Raw genomic sequence first — 24415 nt, 5'->3', positions numbered from 1 at the left:
GCAATTTCGTTTTTTAGACGACCCAAATATCTCAAATTTAATACATACAAACACGTATACTTATAATTTGAAACAAGCGTTTTTTATTTAAATAAACAAACAAACAATATATGATGATGTTGGTTTATTGTGTTCCTTCTTATATGACTATATAATATACGTCGTTACGTCGATTAACTATCACAGTTCAACCTAAAATATGTATTACCTATTAGAAAATTTGACTGTAATATACAGTCGAATATCAATACATTTTATTTTTTCCGACTACGCATATATGGCTACTACACTGTTGTAGACAGGGGGCTCGGGGGCTGCAGCCCCCCCTATAAGCTCGATATAAGCTCAGCCACCTAAAATTGAAATTGCTAATACTATTAAAATGTTATAACATACAAAACAACAAATAACTATATTTTAGTAATTTTTATAGTAATTATTTATGTAAAACTGTACGTGTTTATAAAATAGTGAGCCCCATGGCAAATTTACACAACGCACACGTATGAGTCCAGAATATCGTGGGTGGGACTTGAGGGCTATATTTACACAAATGCACAATTAAGATACTCTCGTTGTGTACATACTAGTATGTATGTTTTAGGCACCTAACCGTCCGTTATAAAATAATTATGATTATGAAGTAATCCGTGTATGTCAGCGTTTACGTTCAAATAAGCGCTTTTTATTTATTATATAAACAATAAACATAATAGCAAAATTACATTTAAGGGTCATGTAACATCATGAGATCCCAAAAGGGATCTTACGACTAGTTAGGTTTATTACAAGATATTAGTTTATCATTACTCATTGGACCTAACACCCTATATAGATATGTATACTAACCGTATAAAAGTGATAGATAAGGTTCTTTAATTAAGTAAAATCAAGTTCGCAGATACGTCGTCTGCCGTGTCGTGTTCATAAGTTAAGCTCAGCCCAGCACGGTAGATTATGGTAAGTAAATGATCCAATGATTACACCGGCCAATCATAATACCATACAATGAATACGACACAACAGACAACGTAACTGTGAACCCGGCTTAACTCCGATATTTTTAGATATCATGTTTAATACTTTATGGTTATATGTAATCGCATAAGTACTCATGCGAACTGTATGGACGTCTGACGTCTCATAATAATTCGGAGTGTACATCCGTAGATAACTGACGTGTAACTGCAAAACAAGAGGGCTTTACAATACTATAGGTGATCACTATATGCGATAGCTGTTGTCAGTAAATTAACATTGAACATATACAAATATTTTTGGAGAGCACACATTCTGAAGGGTTACCAGGTTTGTGATAGCTTTATCCTAATCCCCCAACTACTTTCATACTTCATAGTCCATACAATAAATAATAATGTAGAATTCAAATTTATATCTATATAAAGAAACATTATTTACATATACAAATAATCTAAGTAAAGCAAATACAATTCAACAAAATAAAACGTTTACAATTATTTTAAAATCATTTTTCTTGATTGATTAAATATTTAAATTATATTTAACTGATATTTTAGTCTTGTAAATTTGTTTTCTTTTTTTTTTTTAATCAATTTATAATATCATATTATCAATACTTTTTTCATAGATATACATATTTGTGGTGAAAACAGTCTTCAATTATAGTAGGTACGTTCATAAAATATCAAAATATAAATCAATCTGTATTATCTACAGTGTGCATAAATTAGAAAAGAATTAGAAGAGAGGAATGCATTTGCGTAACTGAAGATTTTCAATGTTTAATAATTATGATATACTTATAAATGTTATGTTAAAATATTTTAAATAAATTGAAAGAATAAGAGATTCTTCTATTCCGTGTTCCCCTAAAATTTTAATTTAAACCATGGATAACAATAACAAAAATATACGCAATTTTAATGATTATTTATTTTATGATAAACCATGAACATGAAACTACAGTTGATATCATATTTTATAGTTTTACCTAAATATTTCCATGGTAACATTTATCAATAATAATAAGTATAAATAGTAAATATCGTACGATAGTCGACTGCAGTAGAAGTGCAACGAGCGGCTGATTGCTATAATGCGTCCACATTCAGCGTGCATCCATCAATTATACTTTTTGGGTAATCATGTGCAATGCGTAAAAATCAACCACCCATGAGTGAGCATAGTTTTTTCACAAGATAAAATTATAATTATTTTATTTTTGGGACGGGGTGACTGCGGGTGAGCTAAGAAAACAAAAAATAGAAATAGTAGCTACAATTAGTACATATTATATTTTTATAATTATACTAAACTAATAAAAGTGCATTTGCCGGTTCATTATAATTTAAAAAGCATCTAGGAAACGTAAATAGCGAGAAGAAATGAATGAGTGGATAAGCAAATAAAAATTCGACAAAAGTACCTAAAAAGAATAACAAACATTTATAATATAACATAACTCTTTAAAATTATTACTTATAATATTTATAATAATATATTATCATAATTTGAGAGTTATCATTTATCAATAATTTACTATGGTAGTTATTATAGTAATTATACAAATACTACTCGGCCCGCAGGCTTATAGGTCTACATCATCATGAATGGATCATTTGACCTAGCAGCTTATTTAGTGATATTACTAGTCGCGTCTGCCTTGGCGAACGTCGACGAGGACTACGATTATACATACACAAACTTCTTCCCGGAGCTGTCAAACCATCGCTCAGGACTGGACTCCACGGACGCGGACCCCCACGAAATTCACGAATTCCGCAAGGCTGTGCCAAAGTTGGCCACGGTCCGGGACGACGACGGCTTGCTGTTTAGGTCCACGACACTACGGCCGATCATCACATTGATAAACGTGAGCGGGGCCGACCGAAGGTTGGGTCAAACGACAGTCGTTAAGAAACACGGCGGTGTACCTTGGCCTTACGCTACAGACTTTAATCGTAAGAACTATATTATTTTATTTATTTCTTAGTGGCAGTGGGCACATAATACTGCAATATCTTCCCCCTCCCTACAAAAAAAAACAAAATTAATTGTGCTATAAAATAGTGATCGATATTTTAATTGTTGTATAATAATTAATAAGTATAATTAAATAAAACTATATAACAGTTTTGTAATATTTAATACAAATATTGTAATATTTTTGTATAGATAGTAAATAGTCTTAAAAATAAATAAGTGTATTAAGTGCGTGTACTGTTATGCTGTACAGTAGGTGTTGAGTGGATCACTGTATTTACTGTAATGGATGTGTTAAATTTAAACTCAGTGATATATAATATCATGTCCCTATACAAACAATGATTCTGAGTAGAAACGGTTAATCTACTAAGTATATTTATTTTTTTTATCCATTCTCGGTAGTGTAATATTACACCAAGCACCGACTACAATTAAATCATATTTAATGAATAAAATATATTTATATTGTATATCACTCATTGTAATGTGTGTGAGTGTGTAGTACTACCTATAGTGTGTACACTGTTCTATTTCCGCGCAGATATGGAGACGAGCGTATTAATAAGACCCATGGTAAATCGCGTTCAGACAAGCACAGTTGAACGAACTACGTCATCACTAGCTGCATCAAATCGCGTTTTCGACTTCAGGTGGAACGATTTGATTAAAAAAACTACGCAAATATCACACTAGTCAACGTCCGGTAATTTGTAATACTATAATGTAGGTAACTTATATTATAGTTATATTTACTTTAAAGTTCAAATATATTATTGTTTATTTATTCCAATAATTAATAGAAATACATTTTTATTTTACATTTACGTTTATAGAATATATGGTACCACCAATAAGGTAATTAGATGTAGGTGAAATTAGCTCCCCTACACTCAATCAACTTATCTAAAAACTGGTTAGAGTTACTTATAATATAATACTCAATATTTGTAACTATTTATAAGCCAACCATAGGTATTACCAGAATTACATATTATATAAAAATAGGTTGCTCTAGACTTCTTGTGAAAAATCAATTGATGCTAGAAAATAATGAGGTTACAAATTCTAAAAAGCTATCTACAGAATGTTACAAATTATTTTGGGTGATTTAATTAAATCGAGAGAGTTAAATAAGACCTCCATATGGATATTGATCAATAAACTAAAACTATAAGTTAAAAAATTCTAAATAGTTTGTTAAAAACTGGGTATTGAAAGTTAAAAACTGTTTATAACGATTTAATCGAATTGAAGGTGGGCTTGCCTCCATATAGAAATAGATCAATACTCGAAAATATAGTGGTTACGAATTCTTAAAAATTGATTAAATATCGTTATAGGTAAAGTGCTATTTCCATCACCTAACCTAGGGTCGGCTTTAAATACTATCGATGCATCCGACGAACAAGGCGCCAAAATCAGAGGTAAGGTTTAACTTAAATCATTCACCCTTTTTAAAGTATGAACTTCAAAATGGTATTATGATTTTGCATACAATTTTCAAATAATTGACAATTGGTTTTTGGAATTCAGATAAAGTCAAAAAGTTCACAAAAAACTTAACAAATGCTAATATTTTACAAATTTCCAAACCAATTTACAATAATTTGCAAATTACGTGCAAAATGCTGGTATTATTTTAAAATCCGTACCTTAAAATAAGTAACTGTGTAAAGTTAGGCCCTTGACCTTATTTTTCATATCAGTCCAGGAAATTATTTACAAAGTATGAAAATTAATTTGCAAATATTTGAAAATGTTTTATATATTTTCAAAAAATTTTATCGTAAATACCGTAGTGAAAGGAGGGGGACATTCATAACGTTAGGAAAAACCAAAAAACGGGGTATTACACTTTTCCATCAAAATCAACCTTTTTATTTATCACTAATCACTAATATAATAATACCTATATTATATTTCCATTTTCACATTACAATATCAATTTCTTGAATTTTTATCTCCTCATTCAAAATAAATGTGTGAATTTTTTTGTTATTGGCAATGATTTAAAAGAATAACTTTAAACCTAACTAAATATAATTAAAGGTAACCAATTTTTGATAAAAATATTTAAAATAAATTATCACCATTCAAATAATAGATACTTTTAAATAAAATAAAGATTATCTAAGTATTATATAATGTTAATAATAGACCTAAGATTTTTATGCAATTGCATATTTTTTTACTTTTCATATTTTTGGATTTTAAAGAATCAAAATAGTTTGAAAGTAATAGTGAAATATTTTTTTGCATATTTCTGTATATTTTATGGTTATTGCATATTTTTTTCATAACTTCACAAAATTTAAAATGTATTACATATTACTGGAGCAAAAATAAAAAAAAAATAGAGTATTATGTATTCATATATTATAAAGTAGAAAAATCATAAACACATTTTGTAGGCATCAAAAAGTAATAAAAACATGATAAACGATAATCATTATATATATTTTAAAGAATAAATTAAAATTAAGATTCTACAGCTGAAGGAGATAGTTTTGAATTTCTAAACTTCACATATACAATATTTAGTTGCTTCAAATATTCCAATTTAATTTAAATCATATTAATAATCGTGCATTATTTCATCAGGGTACAGGCCAACTATTTTAAAAGTAAGGGGTGCAACCGCACACCCTGATCCTTCAAATGATGCCCGTGTATGTACATATATATGTAAAATTGCCAAAATATGTAGTATAAAATATAAAATATGTAATATGAAAAAGTTAAAATTAAAATTTAATTCTAAATAATTTAATAATATACAATTGTTTTTAATTTCTAACCAATAATTTAATTTTAAAAATATAAAGATATTTCCACAACCATACGAACGCAAATATACTGACACCTGAAAATTTTTAAATATATTTTGCCTAATAATTGTTGAATATAAAGTATAACAGTGGCGGATTTAAGGGGGGCCGAAGGGCCTCAGATCTCCCCCCCCCCATTGGCATAAGTTAAATACACATATTTGTATGTATTTGTTAATTACTGAAAAATTTAAGATTTGGGTTTTGGACTATGCCCCCCCCAAAAAAAAAAAAAAAATTAAATCCTGGATCCGCCACTGAAGTATAATTAAGATCATAATATTAATGTATAGTTATCGAACAGTAACAAATAAAATAAAATATAATCAAGTTATTAATATTTAACTAATACTTTTATATACTTATTTCCTATATGCATTATTCACTTACAATTTTTACGAATACTATTATTGAAGTATAAATGTAAATACCACTAAACCACCGAAATTATCAAAATTTCCGAAATATATAAAAAAAAAATGCAGACATTTTACAAATAATGTTAAAATATGTATTTATGATGAAATATGTAAAAATAATATGTAAAATAAAATTATCACGTGAAATGAATTTATTATTTGCAATACTTAATTTATCATGTTAATATCATGCTAATATTATTTACGAGGTGGATAATATAATTTATAAATTATTTTAATAAAGAGTCATGATAAAATCTAAAATGAATATGTTGTGGCAGAAAATAGAAGTATAATCGTTTACTCGTATATTAGTTATATCCTAAATATACAGGCGGTAAACGGATTTAGCCGAAAACGACGACGCCCTGATATTTAATAAATGGTATTCTACAAAACTATAACACAAATACAATTTATTAAAATCATTTGTATGTACTACCAACACTAATACCGAACATTCTAACAACGACTGGTGTTCTCCGACATTACTGACATCGCATAGTCATTATCTACATTGTTACAATTTTCGACGTTTTATATATATTAAATATATTATCTATACGGCTATATCTAATATTCTAATAACATTTTTTGGAATGTTTAAAACAATACTATTACCTATGGGCTAAAACCCTTATAAATGTGTATAATGCAGGGACGCCAATTTAATTTTAAAATAGGTCTGCCAAATTATTAAGCAGGCCAAATTTGTCCATCATATAATAACATAGTAAAAATATTGAAATTTATTAACATTCTTTCTACATTTTAGCCTATTTATAAAAGTCTCAAAACAGTCACGACCAGCCTACACAGTACACACTTACTTTAAATCTTGATTATACTGTCATTATCTATAAATATAATTCATACATTTAACTTAAAAAGCACCTCAATTTATAATGAATAATTAATATGACTATTATCATTCAAATCAAATTTTCGATTATACAAATAAAGCTGTAAGCAATATATTATAAAAAAATCAATGTAAGCTATTAGCATGCAGTTATTTGTATCGTTAAATTACTTGAAGTTTGAAATTAAGAGTTTATAAATAATTAGCAAAATTAATAACATAAGATTGATTTTTTATACATTTTTAATAATTTATATTTATATTCCAATCTTAAGAAGCTAATAAGACAGATAAATATATTTTTTAATTTTGATCCATTGATTATAATCTTACAACTGTTAAGAAAATAGAGATTAAAACAATATATACCTATATTATTTATAAAATATTTTTCGAAAATTATTATAATAGTTTATTTATTATATTTTAGCTGTATCGGCGCAGTATAAAATTAAGGCAGGCCAATATGTTATAGGAAAAAATAGGGCCACCACTGTATACTCTGCGATACCCCAAATGGCGCCCCAAGTATAATGTAGATAATTTTGCTACGTCGCGTCCAGCAATGACTGCTTATCATTGAAAAAAAGCATACCACAACCACGTGTTGGCGAAGCGCGTGCAACACTTCCAGAGATAGCGTTGTACACTTAATTGGTCAGGTATCAACGCCCATTTCCGAGCGAAGGGTGAGTGGTCAGCTTAACTATCAACAGTATCAACAAGTATCACACGTCCGTGAAAAACTCGATAACTCATTCACTCGGCAGTCGGTACTTGGGATTCAAGAGTACGTAAAATGTATTATTGGATGGATCAGCACGTGCCTTGCGTGCGGCGTGCCAATAATAAAATAAGTTTGTCAATTTTTCGTGTTTTGTTAAATACAGCCGTATAGGTAATGTGTTTCTAGTATATTATTAGTATCCTACTATTTTAAACATGTAATTTTTTGTAATATCATAATTTTAATGTGAACTTTTTTTTAATTAAATATTTATTAACAAAACAAGCAAATTTGGATATGGCAGAAGAAAAAAGGTTTACATGAATAACTAATAGTGAAAGCAGTCGACTAATGAGATGCCGTTATTCTCTTAATGGTATAGACAATAGTCAAGACTCAAGAAATTGGCAGGGCTCAGGGCTGGTAGGCCCAATTTTACCCACTTTTATTTACTTTCTGAAGAATTCATTTTAACTAGTAGCTGACAATATTAAAAAAAAAAGTTTAACTCCAAAATAAGTTATATGTTATATACCTAGACATTAAACTAGAGTATAGACGCTTCTTTAAAATATTTTAATTTATTTCTTATTTGAAAACTACTTAGACAATATATTATGTATATAAGTTGAAATATTTGTAATTGACTCCTAATGGCCTATGATGCGGCAGGTTTAAAAATAAATATTAACTGTTACAGTGCTTTGGCTTTTAGCTTAAATGAAATAAAACACCGTGACTTGTGTGCACTTTTAGACAAGTACATATAAAATTATAGATTATAGTAGTATTATACCTTTAGACAATTACAGTACTGCACGACAATTTAGGCAAACTTGTCGCCAATAAGTGTGACCAACCTAAGTCCCCCGACGACCATGCACCAAATTCCGTAAACGTTATATATACACATAGTCCCACGACGACATTACGACAAGGACAAGTCTTTCGGATTCGGAAGTTTCTAATGTTTCGATTTTGAAGTTCGAACAGTTAATGTACTCATCGAGCAGCGTGCAACATCAGAGCTAAATATTATTACAAACATCGGAGACGACTACAATCGTAAATATACAATATCGGCCGATTACTAGAGAACTACAATACAAAACGTTGCACATTGTCGACGGCGTGTTTGAAACTTGAACTACATATCATATAGTATGCTTGAACGTCAGTGCGGCAGCTGTTTAGTGCTTACCACTTAACCAGGTTCGACCACATGTCCACACGACACGCGTGCACACACGCATTACACATTTTCACTCGTAAATCGTAATTCATACTTTGAATGCGTACTAGTATATATTTATTATAGTTAATATTACTAAAAATCTTATTAAATCCTTTACAGCAATGCTGTCTAACTTCTATGACATTTCTGCGGACAATCTACTATCTAAGCGATGCCACCGACGACCGACGGCACGTTCTGTTTTTATGTAACACGCTTACACGCGTCCTGACCTCAACCAATTCTGAACCGGTTGCACAAATCGCGGCGCAAATAGTCGGGAGTGCCATGCGTTTACATTCGCTAGGTCATTGATGGATCATTTATAGTATTTAAATCTGGCTAAATAACCAAATGCATTAATAACGTGATAAATCCGAAGACAAATACTCCGGTGGGTGATACACGAGTGAACAATAATATCATCATAGGACTATATAACCATTGTCAGTTTTCTTTTTGTTCCGCGTTTCCGGACACGGGCCGTACGGCGTTCCGTTCCATACCGCCCAGATTCTTTGTAACACAGTGCGGAGCACATTACACTCACAACCCGCAGAACGCACACATCGTCCGGGCGCTTCGCTTAGACGTGTCTCTCGCATAGTCGCATTCACTCCTCGGCCGCCTCAGGTATGACTTATTAATTGTCTCGCCACCGCCAATAATTATCAGCACCACGTGATAACAGCCACGCAACTCTATTGTTACGGTTACGATATTATATATACCACCACGCGCCGTAAACGGCGTAAACATCGTGTTCAGTGAGTTACGAGTATTCGGCTACGTCATCCATCGGTTCAGGAAACTCCGGACGCGTCACTGTCGTCGATACGACCACGGGTTTTAATCCTATTAATTTAATAAATAATCTGTGATACCATAGCCGAGCCTCCTCCAGAAGTCCAGAACCACGATCGCGGTCGGTGAGTGCAATTATGTTATATGATATTCTTATTAAAGTTACATATGCCGTTCGGTAAATCATTTATATTGTCTTTTACCCGTTAAAATATCTATTGCTATCTTCCTTCGCGGTCTTCGATAAAACCATATGACGCTATATCAAAAATATCTGAGAATTTGTTATCGCATATACTAACTATAGTCCTAAAAAAAACATTCGTTTTACGATCGTGGCATACTAGTTATTTTCATTAATAATAAAATATTTTAAGTCTATTTATTTATATTTTCTATTATAACTATGAGATACTGATATCAGATTGCGTGAAAAATCACTAAAGATTTAATGAATCAGTAGTTAACTAATGGTTCATTAAATTAATTATTTTTTCATACAACCCCATGCCCAGTACTTCTTACCTGTGTGACATTTTATAATATGGTACCTATTATGGTTTTTTTACCCATCAAACTGACTGATTATATCTAATGTATTCTAATTTCTAGTTAATTTCCTTCTAAATTTTATTGTTATTCACTTTTAATTGTTAACTTATTCCGATATAAATAATATATGTAAATTAGAAAAAAGTATTTATGAAGACTTACATTAACATTAAACTTACAAATATTTTTAATAATTATAATACTAATTTTTTTATATTTTTTTCAGAATTGATTTGAAATGTTGTGCCTAAATAATGATAGCAAGATACAGATGAGGCTAAATATTAAACGGCATCGACAAAAACTTCTTCAGTATTTAGAGAATACTAATGATACTGTTTTAAAACCTAAAATCAAATTAATTTCAAATAATTTAGAAAAATTTAATTTAAATCACAATGTTAAACCAAAAATTGCTTTTAGTACTGAATTACTAAACTCAAAACTTGAACCAACTAAGATTAGAAACCATAAAACTAGATCAACTGTTCGGCTAAAACAATTAAAGCCTATAATAACTACCAAAGAAAAAAAACTTGAAGTTGTAACCAATGTTGACATAAAAAAATACAAAACCAGATCAAGTGATACTCTGAATCAACTTCAACCAAATATTAAAGTAAATGTACAAGCTGAACTGCCTTCATCAAATATTGAGTTGAAACAAAAATCTATATCAACCGACGAAATAATAAATCCTCCTGAACCTATCATAAAAAAACTTAAAGAGCAATTGATCGAAGAGCTATATAATAGTAGTTCAGAATCAGAAGATATTGATGATAACATTTCTGTTGGAAGTAATGAAGATTGGAGTGAAATTTTTCCAACAGATAATAAGAGCGATGTATATAACAATGTCAGCAGCAATTCAATCCCTGTTGAAGCAGTTAAATATTATGAACAAGAACAACCGGTCAATGAAAAAAGTAAAGAAGAATGTAAGTATTTATATTTCTGTTCATTATAAAATAAAACGGTATGCAAAACTTTTTGTAAGAGTGGGAGAGGGATATGAAGTTTTAATTATTCTCTGACCATGTTATAACAAAAAGAAATATATTTATATTTTTGTGTTAACCTACAGTTACCTAATTAAATATAATTATATATTATCATTTATCTTTGGTATGGGAAATTAATATATCATGAAGTGTGCTGTTACTTATTAGAACACCTTAGCATAAATTGGTTATACAAAATAAGTCTCATGAATATTTTTTGATTATTTAAATTCACTTTCTTTAGCCTATATAAGTGTTATCTAGATACAACACCACTGTTTGTCGACTGAGTAGACTGTAGACTTAAACAATGTGAGTGCTTGTTTACACTGTATAAATAATAAAAATAAAACCACAGCTTTTTAAAAAAAAAAAAAACGCAGTTACTAATATTTTGTAACATTTTTTATAAGTTTTCATTGAAATTTTGAAAGACTATATTATTAGAGAATTATTAAAAAACAATTGTATTAGTTTTTATAATTTTAGCATTGAACTTAATCTTTCAATATTTTTTGAAATTAAATCTTAAACCCATTATTTATTAACATTATTTTGTATTCAATATACACCATGATATTGTATTCATAATAAATTGTGTGTTTACTAAGGTATGTGGCACGATAGTGATAATTTTGAAAAAATTTGATATTTATATATCTTATTGTTGTGTATTGCACATTGTGTAATGTTCATAAACTCAATTCAATATTTTCTTTATAAATCTTCTAGTGTGGTAGTAAATAAATATGCTTTTATTGCTTTATCATTTATTTTATTGTTGTTAATCATCTTTTCTTAAATTAATAGTTAAAAATCACAAAGAAAAAGTATTGGAAATATAAATTTTAATTTTAACAATAAATTGTTAAAACAAAAAAAAGGCAAAGTGGTTAGAAAGGATATGATATACTTATCCACCACGTATGCACCACCCTGATAATATATATTTTATAATTATTGGATTACTAACTGCTTTTTATTTTATTCTTTTAGATTATTCTAGTTGTGACAGTGATATCCCTGATTTGGATGTCAACTACCCGAACACCAGAAAGAAAAATCGGACCATAAAAATGACAAAACCTCAACATAAAAGTAGTAATAAGTCTAAACAGAGGTTTAGAAAACCCCAAGATAGGTCTTTACATAATGCCAAAGAACGAGCATGTCGAGAACAAATAGCCAAAAAATTTGATATTCTAAGAAAATCTTGTAGTTATTTGAACACAAATAGACGTGTACCATCAAAACATAGCATACTTTTAGCTGCAAAAAAAGAGTGCGATTTGTTAAAACATTTTGAAAATAAATTGATCGCAGAAAAAAAAGTATGGCGTAAAGCAAACGATAATCTAAGGGAGAGGATAGCTAATATCAATAATAAAAACTACAAAGCCGACATGATAGTAGATTTAGATTTAAACTGATTGATTATGTATTGCCGGACAAACCAGGGAAATATTGTGGTAATTTTGTAAATGTATATAAATTAAACACAATGTATCAACTATTCTGACCAACTAATTATTTATTATTTTTGGTATAAAAAAAATATGTATATTATTTTAATAATAGTTAATTGATATTATACATGTATTATTATGTTTTATCTGTATATTTTGTATACATAATGCAATGTGTACAATTGTTGTTTATGTTATGTGTTTCTAATAACTAATATTTTTTTTCTTTGTTTGTATATTTGTATGTATTAACACCAAATATTTAATTCAAATTTAAAATATATTTGGACATAGTTCAATTACATTTACTTAAACTAAATATCAATTTGTGTATTCTTAATGAGATTCTTTATCATGTGACAAATAAGTGTTTAAAATCTGTTGTATATATTTCTAAAAGCTCAACTCCATTTTATATAATTAATTTGTTTTGATGTTATTGCACAAATTATTTTAAACCTCGACATTCCGGCAATGATTCTAATTTTAAGTTATAACATATGTGATATTTTGAAATTATAAGTCTCTTATTGTGTAAATGTTGTATTATAATTCAAATAATTTTTATGTATTTGATTACATGGTTTTTAAAAACTTATATCAAACAATTACCCTTCATTACAATATTCTTATTTTGTGTTTATTCATCTTGTATGCTACCTACTAGAAACCTATTATCTTCTGTAAATTATAATTTGTATTTGGTTTTTACTATGTAATTAAATATTAAGAGGGTGCCAGCTTAGTATTTATTATCTCTCTAACCCACGCGCAACATAGCAAATTTTACATTCACAATAATGATTATAACCATATACATTTTGGTTTAATTTATAAAATTAAGAGTTAAGAACGTTATCTAGAAATCTCATAAGCATTTTATTATATTTTAATTTTCATGAGAAATGAGCTTTTAAGATGCATAAACAATTTACAATTTTAAAAAAACTCATAACTCGCTGATATCCTCTTAAAATAGGTATCGAAATACGATCTTATACATTTGTTATGTTCAGGAATAACTTATTTGTATCAATATTATTATTATAGTGAGGTAAATTACATTTTATCATAATATAACTGATGACTAAACATAATTAAATTAATGAATGTCTAGATTTTAATTGTTTCTGGAGCATTGAATTAAAGTATAAAAAAAACAGCACAAATATGATAGACTGCTAACATAAGCATGTGCAACCCTGAATGAAGTGCCTGTAATTGTTATTAAGCTTTATTATTAATTTTGAATTTAGACTTTTGATCAGTAAGTAAATTATTTGCATACAATACAATCACAAATTCTAATATATTCTCAATTCAAGTACCTACTGGAGTGACTGAAACAGCTGTGTTAATTTGAGTTCAATCATAATATATGTATAAATTATATGTCATTATATTGTTATATACAAAAAAATGATTCCAAGCAGTTAACAGACAGATTTTATTTTTATGAAAAATAAATTGCATTAATTATATTATTATTGTTAGGTATGTGAACATCGACTTTCCATAAAACAGTAAATATATATTAAAATTATTACTGTAGTCTATTATAGGTATTTTAAAATTAATCTATGAAGAATTTTGAAACAGTGATTGTGTTTACAAAAACATATACCTAAAAGTTAAGTGCCACTTTGAATTTAAAATTGTGACAATATTATATCTTTAATATATAAGAATTACAACTTATAATAAAGAATCTTTGATTCAATTTTTAAGCTTTTTAATGAAGTGAAAATGTGTTTATCGCAAATAATTATCAATGCATAATATTGAATGTAAAAAATATGAATTTGAATCGCTCTTAAAATTGTTACTATCCATTTAATGTTTTTTTTTTTTTATAATTGGTAGAAAAACTAATGAAGAACGTGGTATAAAATTGTCAAGCATTTTATCTCGGAATCATTAAAAAAAAAAATTTTAAATTCTCACATAACCATTTGATGACAATTTCAAGTATTCATGGTGTTCATAAATTAAATCATACAAAATAAAAACAAATTAAACTTATCTTGTAAAATTTTCCAGTGTTTTCTAAATTTTATTTTTAATGTCAAAGTACCAATCACATCTAGTTTTCAACTAAAAATTAAAAATTGAAACATTTCTGTCCTAAAGGAGATGATAGGAAAAAGTACTAACAAATATAATAGTAATTAGTAAAATACCTATATATTACATCATAGTAAAATTCCTACATATCACTGCTTAGAATCTAAAAAATGTACTATAGATTCCCAAGTTTCAGACATTTTTTGCTAATTTACTTACGTCTTGTTCTAGGTAGAATATATATCTATCAAAATACTTTCAACAGCAATACAGCACTTTTTTTTAAATATTTATCTTTTGAGCTTCAATTTTAGAAGTCATTATTAGCTGGTAGTGTTTGTAAGTATGATTAAATATAGTCATAATAGTTCTATGTTCATAAATTATAACAAATAACAGGTATATGGATTTTCCAAATCAGAAAACCTAATAAAGCTATACATAAGCAATGATAGTTTATTGTATTACAATATTTCAGTAATATACTAATATCTCATAATATTAACAGTAAAAGTCACAACTCCCAAAAAATATTATCTAAATTTATTTAGAGAATAGTTTCTATTTTTGTTTATAATGCAATAAGTTTTTGAATGCGAATTAAAACAAAATATTGCACTTTTTTATAGATAATATGTATCATACATTTTTGCAAAAATTAGATTTTATTAAGTTAAATTACACAATATATTCCACTTATTCTCAAATGTAAAATTTTGGGGCTCAATTACAAAAAAAATGAGGTGATTTTTTAACACCCAGTCAATTACCCTACGCTAATATGTATAATTGTAGAATTAGGTGTTTAATGTGTTCAAAAAAAATATACAAATTATGTTAGTTTTTAGGAATAACATAAAAATATTGTAAACTTAATAAAATAGAAATAACAAAAAAAAAAGTGAGGAATGTCCTTATAAATTATATGTATTTAAGTAATCTTACAATTAATTTATCAAATTAAAGGTATAAAATAGTTTAAAAACAAAAATAATCTCGTTAAGTATTTCATAAAAAATAAGAGTTTTTAAGAAATCATTTTCAAATGGGAAATAACCAGTATGATTTATAAATTTAGGTTAAGAGAACACTACACCCGTATGTGTGTCTTCGTCTTACACATATAAATTATGGCAAAAGCTATTTTATGCGGGATAGAACCACTCAGGCTGTAGTGATAGTTAAGACTCCAAATTGATATAAAATAATTTAGTTAAAAATATTATCTGTGAAATATCATTTTTATTTTTTTAATGTCACATATAAGAACAATTTTTTTTATTATTTTTGAATTTGAATTATTTTTTTTTAGTTATGATATCTAAAAAATTAAAAACGACATTGCACAGCCCAACTTCTCTTATTATGTGTTGAAAATTTTGTTTCTTAGTTATTACTGTAGCATTTTAGGTGCTTTTCTGTGCAAAACAGTTTTTGCTATGTTTTATATTTGCAAGGCATAGACAACACATAAGGTTGTAGCGTTCTATTAATATTTGTATCAGCTTTGATAGATACTCATTGTTATTTATTCAATATGTGTTGTCATCAATAAACATTGAACAAATAAAATTCTTGAATTTGATCGGCTATGAACAGTGGCAACCCTAGATCCTTTTAAATGGGGGGAAGGGTGAACTTCATATATAAGAAGTAGGTATATATATTATGCACTAACACGTAAATTACTAGTTAGTGATATAAATTATGAATATTTGAAGAAAAAAAGGCCACCCCTATCTATGTAATAGTTACAACTATATTTTAAATTTAGAAATTAATACCCAAAATATTGAAATAACTCTTTTCATCGTAAGAAGGAATTTCAGGGGGTAACTTACAGCATAAAGCTCTACAGTCTACAAGTGTTCAGACGATTGACTGTAGGGTAAACTAATAGGTATTGTGTAACTACATTAAGGATTACAGTACCTCCTTGATTATTGAGTGCAAACCACAAGAGTAACTACTATATTTATTTTCTACTATTCCATAGTTTTAACAGTTCTAAAATAATACAATGATAATAAAACATAAAAATGATGATTTATAGCTGAAAATAATTGTTTTATTGTCTGAAATAATAATAATGAATATATTTAATCTTATTTCTTTTCACTATAAACATCTGATTCAATAATTATCGGTTGTTGAATATACACAAATTAAAGAAATATAATAAATTATGCATAGCGTTAATTACATAAGTCTTAATGGACACGTTTAGTTATTATTAAAGATCACATATTTAATTAAATTTAACACTTGGGTTTTCTTCATTAATAACAAAACACATTTTAATATTAAGTTGCATATCAGATAGCATAGTTAGAAAATTCTTCATGTCTTTTGTACATATAGGTCCAATAAGACATGGATTGTTTGTCACATAAAATGATCTAACTTTAAATGTATAATCGTAACATTTACATGTTAGAATACAAAAATTATCACCATGAGCAAGCCAGGTGCTGTCAATAATGTTGTTACTTTTATAAATTGTAATCGGACAAATTTAACAACTTTTACAAGGATATAGATGGCAGTTCAATGATTTAGAGATAAATATAATTATTAGTAACATTTTTTTCTTTTACATAGTCTATGTAATTATTTAACATGTACAAGCTATGTAAAAAAAAAAAAACTGCCTGGAATAAGGCACACATTAACTATCAATCAACAATAACAAGTGTCCGTTAGATGTGGCTATATAAATATTAGATTTCTTACATAATAAAAGGATCAGCATATTTTTTTTGAGTTCAACATTTTTTTTTATCATAAAAAATAAATGAAAAAAATTAAGTTATAAAATATATATATATATGTCGCCCATCATTTTTAACTTACTAAGTTTCAACATAAACAAGCTCATCTATTCAATTATTTTCAACACTTTGCCAATAGCAATAGTTTTACCTGAAAATAAAAATAAAACAATTAAAACAACTTCTTCGCTGATAATAATATTAAATATATAGCCTTGCAGATAATGCAGTTAAACAATGAGTAGTTTTTTCATAATTTCCATTGATATATCTCCAATTAATGACAACCGGCAGATTATACACTAATAATTGTAAATACAGACTGCCAGACTGGTTACTTTTTAATCAAAAGCAGATAGCTATAGACTCTTAACGTCCCCTTTTCACACCAAGTCACAATTTTTATTTTTTATTATATCCTATATTTTTTGCAATTTTTTTTTAATGATGAAAAAAACCCAAGTCCATAATTAAATAGTTCTATCAAAATAATTTTTTTTATGTTTTTTTAAGCAAGTGTTCAATAGAAACATGAGCTAAAAGTTATAAGTTCAAAACATTAATCACAATAGATGTTAATAGTCTTTTTATATTGATTAAAACTAACAATGAACACTGCTTATTTAACAATGTTAACACAGATTAATGTTTAAAATTTAGTAGAAAAAGAAATATTACAATAGTATTGCTTAAAAAAAGTCAGCACCTATCAATTTTATTTTCCAACATTTTTAAAGTTACAGTTAGATTTATCAATTAATTATGTAAACTATTTGAATATAACTCATAAAAATTTTAATCAATGATGGAAATTAATAAATAATCTAAATATTCAAACAAAGTACAAACCTTCGTCTCGAAGGGTGAATCTACCCATTTGTGGGAAAAGTTTGAATTCCTCAAGACAAACAACACCTGAACATTCAAGCCTCATTATGACTACTTGATCTTGCTTAACAAATCTCGGCCTCATATTTGATTTCAATCCAGTTTTTCTATCAACTAAGCATATTAATGCCTGAAAAAATAAACCATGTTACACACTTAAATTTTAAAATTTAATTTACAAGACAACCAATGTTTTGATTCTATATAGTATATTTAAATTTACCTTAACTTCTACTACTTCAGCAACACAATGGACATGCATAACTGCAGAGTATCCAGCACAAATAATGCTTTTATGCTCTAATATGACAACCTAAAATTTAAAAAGTTCATCAATAAAAAAAATTCTATATATGTATATAATCATAAGGTTTATACCTGTCCATCAAATATACGACAAGTTTTAACTGGATTAATTGGATCACATAAAATAAATCCAGGAGAGACATCTTCTTCTTCAACTCCTTTTAGTTTAACTTTAATATTTTCACCCGGTCCAACCAAGGTAACTTCTTCATCATCTGACCACAATTGGTCAACAATAACAGTTGTCTATAAACAGTATATAATATTAGTTGAACAAGAGGAAATGTGATTAAACACACAGAAATAAAAAACATACTCTATTTGGCATTAACACTAAAGTTTGTGTTTTTCTTGCTTCACCAGACTCTACTTTGCCCATGAGTACAGTTCCCATGTCTTTATACTTTTCTACAACAGGCATTATAAAAGGTCCATCTGAACTACGATTTAATAGAGGTAAACTGTCAATAAATGGAATAAAAGCTGGTCCTCTGAAAAATAAAAATAAAAAATTAGTATGTTACTATATGAAAAAAAATACTAAGAGCCCTTACCTATACCAAGGACATATAGATTCATCAACTTGATCTTTTAATCCTAAACCTGTTTGACCAGATACAGGCATAAATGTTAAATCTTTAGCTACATTGAATCCAAGCTTTTTCAAGTAAGGTAAAATTTTGTCTCTACATTCTTCATATCTTGCTTTAGACCACAGGACAGTTGAGTCATCCATTTTATTTATTAATACCAGCAAGTGTTTAACACCTGCTGTTTTTGCTAACATAGCATGTTCTCGGGTCTGACCACCACGATCAAATCCAGTTTCAAATTCACCTTTACGAGCTGAAATAACCTAATCACCAAAATTAAGAATTAATTTATTAACATTCAACATAAAATGAAGTAAATGAACAATTTTTTTAAATAATTTTGAACAGTGAAAGTTATAAATATATGTGAAAATTGAATAATATCTTGCACCATCTCTTGAATTGTGATTCATGTTAAAAATTATTTATTTTATTACACTTATTAATAAAAAGGTAAAATAGTAAGTTTTAATATTTTAATATTTATAACTTTTAAATGTTTTTATTAAAAATATTAATATTAATAAAATGTTGATAAACTATTATTTGTCATCATAACATACCAAAACAGCTAAATCAGCTTGAGCAGTTCCACCAATCATGTTGGGCACAAAACTTTTATGACCAGGTGCATCCAATATAGTAAAATGCTTTCTCTCGGTTTCAAAATATGCTCTACCAACTTCAACAGTTTTGCCTTTTTCTCTTTCTAAAGAATTAAAACGAATAATACATAATTTCATAGTTTATCAATAAATATATGAAACTATTAATTTTATAATAAATATTATCAAATTTACCTTCTTGATTGGTATCTAATGCCCACGATAAGTACCAGGATTCTCTGCTCCTTTCTTTTGCTTCTTTTTCATATTTATCTAAAGTTCTTTTATCGACCATACCAGTAAGTGCCATTATTTGACCACCAATTGTCGATTTTCCAGCATCTAATCAAATGAGTAGATATATTACAGCTACTTATATGATAAATTGCAAAATAATTATTATCTTTTCAAAGGTATTAAGAATATAAATGTAACTTCCATGCATACTTTAAATGTTCATCTTCAATTTTTTTTTAAATAGGTTTATTATGGGAAAAATTAATAAAGGTATTACAAAAAAAGTTATTTATTCTTTTAAGGTAATAAAAGTAAAAAATGTGTTGTTTTAAATTAAAATAATTTATTTAATATATATTATGTAAAGTAAGAAAAATAATAATTGTATAAATATATACTATATAACTTAATTAGGAACTTATCAAAATCAAACTTAGAATATTGAAGAAAAATATGTCAATATTGAAAATAGCAAAATTTCAAAATAGAAATCAAAATATTATCATCAAAAATTAATACAAATAATTTAAAATAGAATAATAGAAACTTTGAATAATAAACAAAATTAAGGGTACAGGGGAAAAACAGTAGTACATTTTCTTCAATTTTTATTATATGGTTTGATTCAAAAGCAGATAAGGATTAATATTGACAGTTGAAATTTATTCAGTGAAAAAGGTCATTCAGTCCATAGTTAATAAAAGGAAAATATTAGGTTACTTTCAAAATTAATCAAGCTATATATAGTCACAAAACATTTAGTATAGTATATATATACAATGAAGTAATTTTAGGTAACATTTCCAATTGATTTAATCGTAATTATTTCTATGAAATGAAATGTAGCATATAATTGTTCGAGCCTTACCTACGTGTCCAATAATGACAATATTGATATGTTCTTTTTTAGGTTTTGGCTCAGACTCTTCGATAACCTTTTTAGGAATGGGTTTAGGTTTTTCTTCATCGCCGTCCACATCAATGTCAACGTCGATGCCATTATCAACCTCAATAATGGGTTTGGCAGTACCGTCCTCGGGAGTACTGGACGCACCATCCTCCCATGAATCGAGCACAGCAGTTGAAGCCCCTCCACCAGTGTCACCAGCCAACGGGTCTCCTATGCCATCCACGTCTACAAACAACGGACAAACAGGCCCAATAAATTAGGACACGTCATAACCTTAAAACCGGTACTACTTACTTGTCGTTTTCTTGTCACCACCGCCGGCAGTTTCATCTTGAGGGCCACCATCAACGTCGTCAGACTTGGATGAAAACGAGGTGAACGACGGAACAAACTCCACAGCATTAACGTTCAATTTGATTAGTTTCTGCTGTAATTCAGCGGCACTCGAATCTGTTAATTCGTCTTCCTCCCAAGAGTCCGGTGCCGCGTTGTTGGACATGTCTGCCGTCTTTTTTCGGTACCTACGCGTCCCGTATTACGTACACAAATGAAATTATGAAAACCCAATCACTGCATTGAGGAATTAATCGACGTAGACAGAAAAAAACGTGTTTGGAATTGAGAAAAAAATAGTATCGAATCGCCAATCACGAGATATGGTGCGAATGTGCGATACAAGTGTAGTGCTATGGTTTTCCACTGGAAAATGATGGCGCCACGCGTCCATAATCGCAGTACAGCCAACACCGCAAAACCGGCAACTGCAGCAATTGCTGCTATCTCATCATTCACACAGCACCAAAGAAACTGTGATAGTGTGATACCAAAAATATAATTTGTTGATTGTTCCACTACGGAAGCGTAGGAGTGCCACCAAAATTATACAAATATTGAAAAATATTTTCTATAATTTGGGTGGCACTCCTACAGTCCTACGGTTCCATATTAATAATATTTACGGCTTATAAATTATAGATAAAGTATCCCATGACAAAATACTCATGAAGTATCTTTAAACGTGGTCGATTATTTTGCAGTGATACTGGTGATAGTGAGATCATTGTTATACCACGACTGTTATCGGCATACGGCGATCACGATCTGCGATAGAATATGACGTGATATTTGAATTATTTATGGACCGGAATGATGTGTAGTGACTACAGTCAGTTGCTCGACTTGGGGAGGGACGGAGTACCCCAAATAATTTTTCAGAAATTTTAGCGTACCCCTACTAATATTTTTAAGGGGAACGCACGGGACGCTTCATCATTTTTCTTTTTTATCAAAATGCACGTAATACCATATCATAATTTGTCTAATGGATTATTTCAAAATCGTAGTTACATCTATAAAAATAAATAGTTAAAAATCGATGTTTTTTTATTTATTTACTTTTATTATCTTTTTGAGTTAGTTATTATTTCTTAATATATTATATAACAGATACATGATTTGTATTACCAATTTATAATTTATTACAAATTTTGTTTTATATTAACTTATTTTTTTTTCTTATTGATTACCTATTTACAAATTTTTTTTTATGATTTAAAGAGGGGTATTAGGAGGTATAAGGGCATAGCCTCCATGGTTCAATAACGTTAAATAAGTAATGGGGATGCTTTTTTTTTTTAAACTAAACAGAGTCCCCTACTTATTTTGCCAAGTCAAACACTGATTACAGTAAGTAAAAATAACTCAAATACCATTATTATACATGTATAAAAGCTTAGTCTCTAATCAATAATCATCATAATTGAATAAATAATTTTAAAATCGAGGATAGAATTATATTGTTCGTGATACCTACCAATACCGGCATTACCTGTTTGGTTAGCCATCGAATAAAAATAATAAAAAACAAGTTATTTTTAGCAAATACATGTATTATGCCCAATTTAGATTTCCCTTTTTAATTACAAAAATATTTAGATAATTAACTACTTTTGGAGTTCTAATGATGGACGATTGAAATAATTTTAAATTTTACTAAAAGCTCACCAATATTAAAAACTTATCCTGCTCTAACTATACCTATTATTGTAGTCAATTATTTAGATTTAGCGAAATAATTAAACATTATAACATTTGTTTTACAAAATAACCAAAGTTTTCAAATCTGAAATAAAAATTTAAAAAATCGCTACAGTGTGTAAAATTACGATAACCAATAGTTTCCCTAAAAAACAGCTGTTTCAAAAAAAGAAATTATAAAATTAATTATTCAGACTGATTCTATTATATACTTTATAAAACATATTCGTATCTTTAAAAATACAATATATATATATATATACCACTAGTTTGCAGTTTGTACAACAATAATCCATTTTATGGAATCATTGGAATCCGTATTAATTGTGATAAAGCTACAATAGGTAACAACTTTGAATGTGTTTAAAATCAATTTCTATGGTTTGTCAAATCAAAAGTCCTTTAACATTTTTATTTATAACATTTTTAAATTTATCAAAATATCAAATGAATCATTTGTTGCTTTAAAATACTCGACGTTTTTTAAATTGTGATTTTGACGAATTTTGTGAAAATTTTAGTTGCTAATTCTGAATTTTTAATATGCTTATATAAATAAATACAAGTATACATTTTCTGTTAGATTCTGAATTCTGTATTACATTTTCAAGATTTTGACTCAATAAAAATTGTTTATTGATATTTATATAAAAAAAGTAAAATTTATTAACATAGATCAAAAAGGGTTAAAATATTTAATAAACTATACTTTGTGTAGAAGATGCTGTAACATAAAAATTTGAAAATTATCATGATGATAATTTAAAATATATAATATGGTCATTTGTTTTTAAATTACAACTACAAAATTAAAAATTGTGTACGGATAATTATAACTCAAGTCCAAAATCGAGATGTTGCTTGCATCTTTTTTAAATTATTATCATAGACAATGCTTTTCTTAAAATGTATTTCAATAACATATAAATCAATATTGATATAAGGTTATAACTAATTTTTATTTTTTATTTTTAAATTTTTTTTCGTTTTTAAGTAATTTAATGAAATTCTAGGGCATTTTTTTTACTTCTTTTTACACATTGAGTGAAATTTAAATAAAAAAATACAATTCATCAAAATGTTCACGCGTGAGAATCGTCCAATTTTTTTAATTTTACCTATACACGTAAGTGCACTAACT

General features: G+C 27.9%; 3 protein-coding genes across 4 annotated transcripts; 2 read left to right on the top strand and 1 right to left on the bottom strand.

Moving 5' to 3' along the window:
* Positions 1–2587: 2587 nt before the first annotated feature.
* On the top strand, positions 2588–4402 carry LOC113548131. Its single transcript, XM_026948830.1, has 2 exons — positions 2588–2942; positions 4308–4402. The coding sequence occupies exons 1-2, from the start codon at positions 2588–2590 to the stop codon at positions 4400–4402; spliced, it is 450 nt and encodes a 149-aa protein (XP_026804631.1).
* Positions 4403–8711: 4309 nt separating this feature from the next.
* On the top strand, positions 8712–13137 carry LOC113549829. 2 transcript variants are annotated; one of them, XM_026951304.1, is made up of 4 exons: positions 8712–9015; positions 9158–9966; positions 10620–11334; positions 12394–13137. In XM_026951304.1, exons 3-4 carry the CDS (start codon positions 10632–10634, stop codon positions 12825–12827), a joined length of 1137 nt encoding a protein of 378 aa, XP_026807105.1. In that variant the 5' UTR covers positions 8712–9015; positions 9158–9966; positions 10620–10631; the 3' UTR covers positions 12828–13137. The 2 variants fall into 2 exon arrangements, with proteins under 2 accessions (XP_026807105.1, XP_026807104.1); XM_026951303.1 differs by having other exon boundaries at positions 8712–9078.
* A 3841-nt stretch (positions 13138–16978) lies between these two features.
* On the bottom strand, positions 16979–21912 carry LOC113560966 (eukaryotic peptide chain release factor GTP-binding subunit ERF3A). The gene is made up of 10 exons (XM_026967111.1): positions 21532–21912; positions 21196–21462; positions 20286–20432; positions 20049–20194; positions 19447–19748; positions 19209–19383; positions 18965–19138; positions 18810–18899; positions 18548–18716; positions 16979–17849 (listed from the first exon to the last, which is right to left on the bottom strand). The coding sequence occupies exons 1-10, from the start codon at positions 21734–21736 to the stop codon at positions 17806–17808; spliced, it is 1719 nt and encodes a 572-aa protein (XP_026822912.1). The 5' UTR covers positions 21737–21912; the 3' UTR covers positions 16979–17805.
* Positions 21913–24415: the final 2503 nt, after the last annotated feature.

This window comes from Rhopalosiphum maidis, chromosome 4 (genome assembly GCF_003676215.2).
Source record: "Rhopalosiphum maidis isolate BTI-1 chromosome 4, ASM367621v3, whole genome shotgun sequence".
In the NCBI taxonomy this organism is placed as follows: Eukaryota; Metazoa; Arthropoda; class Insecta; order Hemiptera; family Aphididae; genus Rhopalosiphum; species Rhopalosiphum maidis.
Note: the sequence above shows the minus strand (reverse complement) of the source record. Positions and strands in the feature narration are given on the sequence as shown.

Coding starts and splice junctions, on each gene's coding strand:
- LOC113548131 (XM_026948830.1), top strand. CDS start 2,588: ATGAATGGATCATTTGACCTAGCAGCTTATTTAGTGATATTACTAGTC. Junction 2,943..4,307: donor TTACGCTACAGACTTTAATC/GTAAGAACTATA, acceptor ATATCGTTATAG/GTAAAGTGCTATTTCCATCA.
- LOC113549829 (XM_026951304.1), top strand. CDS start 10,632: ATGTTGTGCCTAAATAATGATAGCAAGATACAGATGAGGCTAAATATT. Junction 11,335..12,393: donor TGAAAAAAGTAAAGAAGAAT/GTAAGTATTTAT, acceptor TTATTCTTTTAG/ATTATTCTAGTTGTGACAGT.
- LOC113560966 (XM_026967111.1), bottom strand. CDS start 21,736: ATGTCCAACAACGCGGCACCGGACTCTTGGGAGGAAGACGAATTAACA. Junction 21,463..21,531: donor TGGTGACAAGAAAACGACAA/GTAAGTAGTACC, acceptor CGTTGTTTGTAG/ACGTGGATGGCATAGGAGAC. Junction 19,384..19,446: donor TCTATATGTCCTTGGTATAG/GTAAGGGCTCTT, acceptor TTTATTTTTCAG/AGGACCAGCTTTTATTCCAT.